General features: G+C 62.2%; 1 protein-coding gene across 1 annotated transcript; it reads right to left on the bottom strand.

Moving 5' to 3' along the window:
* Positions 1 to 542: 542 nt before the first annotated feature.
* On the bottom strand, positions 543 to 3864 carry LRG1 (leucine rich alpha-2-glycoprotein 1). The gene is made up of 2 exons (XM_034755134.1): positions 3543 to 3864; positions 543 to 2736 (listed from the first exon to the last, which is right to left on the bottom strand). Exon 2 carries the CDS (start codon positions 2733 to 2735, stop codon positions 1695 to 1697), a length of 1041 nt encoding a protein of 346 aa, XP_034611025.1. The 5' UTR covers position 2736; positions 3543 to 3864; the 3' UTR covers positions 543 to 1694.
* Positions 3865 to 7262: the final 3398 nt, after the last annotated feature.

Here is a 7262-nt window from a genome sequence, read left to right as displayed (position 1 = left end):
GCCTGGTGCTAGGATCTTTTAGGGGATAACAGAGGCCTGGGACGGGGGACTCATGTTCTTGGACCTTGTAGGGGTAGGGTTACCATACGTCCTCTTTTTCCCGGATATGTCCGGCTTTTCGGCAGTCAAACCCCCGTCCGGGGGGAATTGCCAAAAAGCCGAACATGTCCGGGAAAATGGCGGCTCTGCTCCTCCCCGACTCTTCGGCTCTGTTTAAGAGCCGGGCTGCCCGAGCGCTACCGGCTTTGGGCAGCCCCCGTGCCTCCGGACCCTGCGCAGCCGGAGCACGGGAGGGGAAGTGCCCGGCTGGGGGCGCAGGGTCCGGAGGCATAGGGGCTGCCCAAAGCCCGAGTGCTACCGGCTTCACGGTTTGCCGGGCAGCCTCCAGACCCTGCGCCCCCGGCTGGGCGCTTCCCCTCCCGGGCTCCAGCTGCGCTGGGGAAGCGCCGGCTGGGGGCGCAGGATCTGGGGGCTGCCCAGCAAACCCTGAAGCCAGTAGTGCTGAGGCAGCCCTTTCCCCCTGGCTGGGAGTGGGAGGGAGGAGGGGGCGGAGATAGGGCGGGGAAGGGGTGGAGTTGGGGCGGGGTTAGGGGGTGGGGAAATGGGCGGGGCCAGGGCCCGTGGAGGGTCCTCTTTTTTTATTTATGAGATATGGTAACCCTATGTAGGGGGAGCATCTATCCAGCCTGCAACTGCCTGCCTTTGCTTCACAAGGAGATGCATCACAGGCATGTGGCTGAGCAGAGCTGACTCCCCTTGGTAGCCAGATCAGGTCAGTCCTATTAGATTGCACTCGGCGGAAAGGATCTCTTTCTGAAGAGGCCAGCCAGGGGAAGGGCAGGGAAGGGAAACCCTGGCCATAGCCAGCCCAGAAGGGAGCGATGCATACGTGTTGCTGATTGCAGACCAGTGCTATGTTTGGGATGGGGTGGGGACCTTGCCCAAGGACAGGGACCCTGATCCAAGCCAACCCCTTGCAGAGCTTAATTCCAGCCCATGCTGTTGCCTATAAAACCAACTTCCCAGAGCCCATCCAAACCCCACAATTGAGGCTCCTTGATGCCTCCAAGGTTACTCGGTGCCAAGCAAGGGATTTGGGTGCCAGGCTCGGAAGCTGGGGCCCAAATAAGGACAAATGCCAGGTGGACGACGGTATCCTAAGAGACGTCTGGGCTTTTTTCTAGGGAGGGGTTTCCTGGTAGGGGAAGCAGGAGCTGTTGGGTGCTTAGTGGAGCCCATCCCACACGAGCGTGTGGCTGCGCAAGGGAGCTGGCTGGGGGAGGCACGTGGTAGCTCCTATCTCTGAGGCATGGTGGGGTGAGGGGCTGAAGGGGTCAGGCAGGAGGGCATGGAGGAGTGGGGGTGGGAGTGGGAAATGCTGTGCGGCCATGGGCTTCTCTGTGGGTGGGTCTGATCCTTCCTGCTGCAGCTGGGCAGGTATTTGATCAGTGACCTGGGGGATGAGCTGGTAGCGGCAAATGGGAAAGGCCTGAGCTCGAAAGGCCAGTCCTATGGGAAGGGTGGTGGGCACTGCTGGGATCCCCTGGTAAGGAAGGCACCAACATCATCATGCCCCAGGGCGCCCAGTGGCGGCGTGGGGGTTGAAGATGGCAGTGCCCGCAGCTCTCACCATGTCTAGCTGGCATGCTGCCCACTGGCGCTGGGCGTTGCCACCTGGGTCAGCCACGCTAAGCTTAGGAAGCCTGGCTCTGAGGGAGGCTGCAGGGGCTCGGGCGCTCTGCTGGACAGGAAGCAATGAGCGTGTCGTTGGTGACGGCTGCTACCGTCTGGCCCTTGAGGTTCTCGGGGGTCCCGCAGCGGGTGTGCTGTAGGGCGTACAGGCCGACGGAGCGGCCCGTCGCCCACTGCATGAAGGAGAGCATGGCGCAGTCACACGCCCACGGGTTCCCGGACAGATCCAGCTCCAGCGTCAGGTTCTGCTCCGAGAAGCAGGGGGCCAGCGAGGTCAGGCTGTTGTTGTAGAGATCCAGGTGGCCCAGCCGGCCCAGCTTTCGGAAGAGCTGCGCCGGCAGCGAGCTCAGGTTGTTGTGCTGGAGGAAGAGGTACCTGAGGTGCGGCATCTGGTCGAAGGTGTGCTCGACAATGGAGTGGAGCTGGTTGCCTTCCAGGTTTAACTTCTCCAGGCTGGGCAGGCCGGCCAGCAGCTCCGGGGCCAGCCTGTCCAGGTGGTTATTGGACAGGTCAAGGCTTTTCAGGTTGCTCAGGTTCTGGAAGCAATTTGGAGGCAGGGCCTGCAGACGGTTATTGGACACATCTAACCACTCCAGCTCCCCCAGCGTCTGGAACCACGCTGGTTCCAAGGCCCCCAGCCTGTTCCCATTCAGAACCAGGTGCTGCAGAGGGCTATAGGAGTCCACGATCTCTGGGGGCAGGTCTTCCAGGAGGTTGTTGGTGAGATCCAAGACCCGCAGCGCTGGCAGATCCCGGAAGAGGCTGCCGGGGAGGCTCCTCAACTGATTGCTGGAGAGGTGCAGCTCTCGGAGCTTGGGGAGCTTCTGCAGGGCGTCGGGGCCGATGCTGGAGAGGTTGGTGAACTCCACGGAGATCATCAGCGTCTCCTCGGGGAAGCCGGTTGGGAAGCTGCTGAGGGACGGGGAGGTGCAGACGAATTGTGTGATGTTGCTGGGGGTGGGCACGGGTGGGCAGGGGGCTCCCAGCCAGCAGGGAAGGGAGGACATGAGCGCAGCCAGCAGGGGGATCCCCAAGCAGCCCATCCTGTAGGGAGAAACACACACTGGGCCATCACAGCTAGTCGGCGGTAAAGGGATCTGGGAAGCCGAGAGGCTGAGCGGGAAGGCTGGAGTCAGGCAGGCGCTGAGCAAACGCCCTACTCCCTCTGTCCGCACAGGGGTCCTCAATCATGCCCCACAGCCCTAGGACCCCCCCCTCCCCCCCAATCCTGCCGATGCCCCTCCATCCCCACCCGCCACCCCCTGCCGGTCCAGCCCTGGGCTCCCAACCGTATTCAGAGTCTCACTTTTTTCATCTCTGCCAGGCCCACTGCTGAGGTTCCCCTCCTCCCCCAGCCAGGAGGACGCTCCGCGGCAGGGCAGAGGGGAGATCCTTGCTGGCAGGTCCCTCATGGAGCCACATTTGGCAAAGCTCCCTTGGTTGGCCACCTGGGGTTCCCTTAGAGTCAGAGAACCCCTGGGGGGCACATAGGCTCTAGGCCACCCCTTCCCAGCCCCAGCACCCGGGGACATTGCCTAGGGGAAAGGGGGCATGGCCAGGGCACCCCTTCGCTTGGCCTATTCCAGAATGGCCCCTGGGGGCAGTGGGCATCTAATCCTAACCTTACACGGGGGAGCAGATCGGTCCTTAGGCAGCCCCTGGTCCAGGACAGGTGGCGTTGAGCCCCCTGATCCCCAAGTCCTGGCCTCAAAGCCCCAGGTGCTGAGCCCCCAACGCCCCCAGGAATATGGGGTGCTCCGCACCACTGGGAATCGGGGGCTCCTGAACGCCCCCAGGATGTGCCCCGACTCCCTTTGCAATTGAAACTCTTCCAGCTGGTCCGTATCTACCTTTCCCTGACTGCGATTCCACCTGGCTGAGTCTCGTCTCTGGCCGCTCCTCACTGCTGGGACACTGTCCTGTGCGTGCCCGGGGCTGGCTCTTTATAGTCCGGTCCCGCTAGCCAGCCCATCGGCCTTGAGAGCGGGGAAGGGGCGGGCACGGGGCGGCCTTGGGGCTCCTTCTGGGAACTGCCCCCTCGCTCTGCTGGGTTGAGAAATCACCTCTTTGCGAAACCCACCGGAGCGACGGGCCTGCTTCTGAGCGGCTGGACAATGGCATCACTGAATTCGATGGAGCGGGGCTGGTTTACGCCCGCAGAGGATTTGGCCCAACACCTGTGATCGCTTCCCCCTCCCCCCCCACTGAACCTTGTTCCCCTGATGGGTAAGGGCTCCCCAGAGGGGCCGGGGCTTGTGCTGCTCCTTGCTCCGGTTCCCTGGGCCCAATTTCACATGGCCCTGGAGTCATCGACCCCCGGGCAAAGCGGGGGTTGGGCATGACCATCTTGAGCCGGCAGCATGTCGTGCCCACGGTGCCCTGGTGCAAATGATGGCACGGGGGTAGGGCAGCGCTGGAGCGGCCCCTGTATCGCCAGGCGCTCTTCCCCAAGCCCCCCAGCTCCAGGTGTGGGGCTCTGCCCTGCCCCACCTGGCAACGCACAGTTCAACCAGTGAGCAAAGTGCACCTTGACAAACATATTCCCCCCCCTTCCCCCAGTGTTTACCATGGCAGGGATTTTTGAATATGTTTATCTCTGATTGATGCAATTGTCAGGACAATGACAGCAGCTGTGCGGATTGAAAGGGGCTTTTGTGGTTGATTTCCCTGTGGTTTATTTAGCCAGCTCAGCTCCACGCCTGGCTCTCGGTCTGGATTTGCTCAGGTTGGAACCTGGGGGAAGGGGCGGGGAGGGGGGGATGTTTTTCTGGGGTTTGCATGATTGATTGCTCGCCTGTATCCCCACGTACGATTCGTCTGCAAACACAGCTCCCGACCCCTTGTCCTCCAGCTCTGGGGATCGGGCAGATAAATCATTGAGCAAAGGTCTGTTTTCCCAATCCCTCCCCCCACACCCCGATCCTCTGCAGTGTAGCTACTGGCCACGTTTGCCAGGCGGCATCTGTGAACTGTGGACACAGACGGGCATGATGAACCCGCTGTGTGGGTGGTGGTGCAAAGAGTCAGGTTTGAGGCCTGGGATTTTTTTTTTGGGGGGGGGAGCAGAAATGTGGGTGCTGTTTGCACCCACAAAATGGGCATCAAGAATAGCCCCCCTAAAGTTCCCGGAGGCAAGTGGGTCCAAGGACAGAGGAAGGGCCCTTCTTGCTGTGATAGCGGTTCCGAGCGGGGGGCTGCCGGTTGGGCTCGGCCAGTGATTGCGGGCTGGGGTTGGAGGGCTAAGTCCGCTCTTGTGGGGAGATCCACGGGGTGAGCGAACTCTGTCCCTGGGAGTGACACCCGCTGGCCTCAACCAGAGCCCACGCAGCGCTCCCCGTCCCGGCCGATCAGCGCTGGGCCAGCCCCTTCCCAAGACCCCTTGCTCAGACGATAAATGTGGTGGTGTCTGCGCCCCAGGCCTTCCCCAAAGGTGCCAGCAGGCGACCCCCGGGGCGGGAACGTTGGAGGCGGGTTCCGAACTCGGACCCGGGAGGTTGAATCCAGAGGGCCCAGCCGGGGAACAGGCCAGCCCCTTGCGAACTCATCCAGTCACAAGGAACCTGCGACGGCGTCAAATACATTCTTGGCCGCTGAGTTATTCTCTGCTCTGAGGCTGAGTCATCTGGGCCCCTGTTTCACTCTCGCTTTTTGCTGCCTGGTTTCCGCCCTTCCCCTCTCGCCAAGGGATCAGTTCTCGGCTAGTCCCTCCCCTAATGGGATTCCCGGGCCAGTCACTCCCACCCCCCAAACCTGGGCCACTTCCAACCGGGCCACAGGTGACAGAAAGAGACAAACATCCTGCCCAGCCACTTTCGGGGAGGTGCCACCTTTGCCGTGACCAGCCGGTGGCAGCCTTGCTGTTCCTTTAAATCCCGGGTCTCTCCCAGCTACAATAAATATGAAGAACCAGAATTCCTCACCCGGCTTCTTCTGTTCTCCGGGCCCCGCTGGGAGTCTGCATTCCAGACCCCTTCCCATATGTCTCGCAGGCTAAAGGGACCCCCCCACCCCCACCAGGGTGCGGGAAAATGCACGTTGAGAAACAATCCATCCTGTTCCTCGTTAATCTCAATAATTCACCGCTCTCCCAGAGCCCTGTGCCGACGTGGCCGAATGGATCCAACACCTCAGTGTTCAGGACAGGCGGCGAGACGGCGTCACACCCATCCTGCGTGGCTGGCGGGAGGGTATTGCGGGTGACCCTCCTGCCTTTGCCAGCCGTGCCAGTGAGCGCCAGCCCTTTGTGACGTGGGCCCCTCTCGAGTGGGCACTAGGCTGAGACCCAGCAAACTCGTTTCTCCCAGGCCACTGCCAAAGCGCTGGCGGCTGGCTGGAGCCCTGGGTCCCAGCCGGCCCAAGATGGGCTTTGTACCAGTAACGGGTGCAGGTGGCTGGATACCACAGCAATGGGCTCTTTAAAGAAGGAGACCGTCTAGGGCAGGGCCATTGCCAGCAGCGCTTCCCCTCGCCTCCTTCCGCTTGCCAGCAGGGACCCAGCTCTCTTTGTGTGCCAACCTCCCCCTGCCCGCTGGGGCCCCTCTGCAGCTCTTACCCTCAGAGAGACAGGCGCTCTCAGGCAAAGCTTGGGCCAGGACAGACCAGGGAGGAGGGAGCGGAACGAGCCAGCTCTGCCCCTCTCAAATGTATATCGATATCTCCATGTCACAGAGGGGGAAACTGAGGCACGGGGCGGCATGGACCTGGTTTTCAGCGCCCCTCGCTCCCACTGGCTTCAGCGAGGGTTGTGGCTGCCACGTGCCTCTGGAAACCAGGCCTGAATGAGACACCCCCACGCTCGCCCAGGGGGTCTGTGGCACAGCAGGGAAGAGAACTCAGGAGTTCTGAGTCCCAGTCCTGGGCTCTGACCCAGTGGACCCCACCGCCCGTATCCCTGGAGATCCTCGGTCCTCCGAAATCAGGGCGCTGTGCTGATCTGTGCCCGTTCCCAGCGTCACTGACGTGTGAGCAGCACTAAGGGGGCATGCGGGAGGCTGGCAAAGGTGCATCAGTGAGCCCTGGCCAAAGGCAGCATTGGTAGGCAAGGCAGAGCCCGGCGCAGCACCAGCAGGGCGAGCGGCTCTCCCAGGTCCATCCCCCTCCCCCAAGCTCCTCTGTGAAGTTTTTCAGCGTGTTACCGATATTGTTTTCTCTTTTATTACCTCCTGGGGAGCAATCGGGCTGTGGATTTACAGCAGGGCTAAAATCACCGCCCCATCTAAGTGAGCCATCCATACTCCCCGCTCGGCTACGTGCACGCAAGCTCGCGCCGTGGGGAGCGAAGCTATTTAATAGAGTCAGGGCTGGGCCCCGAGAGCCCCCCGCTCTGCCCGGGGGGGGGGGGGGGGCTGGCTGGGCCGCAGGGGACTTGATTAGCAACAGCACAAGATACTTGGCATCTGTGTAGGACCTTTCGTTCTGTGTTCCCCAGGCGGCCACCGCCCGCCCCTCCCCACGGCTCAGTTCCCGAGCCCCTGCCTCCCCTCCCACCCCCACCTACCCCCCAACCACCGACGCCTCCCCTCTCACCCCTCCCACCTACCCCCAACCACTGACCCCACCCCTCTCACCCC

The sequence above is a fragment of the Trachemys scripta genome, chromosome 22 (genome assembly GCF_013100865.1).
Source record: "Trachemys scripta elegans isolate TJP31775 chromosome 22, CAS_Tse_1.0, whole genome shotgun sequence".
NCBI classification, from domain to species: Eukaryota; Metazoa; Chordata; order Testudines; family Emydidae; genus Trachemys; species Trachemys scripta.
Note: the sequence above shows the minus strand (reverse complement) of the source record. Positions and strands in the feature narration are given on the sequence as shown.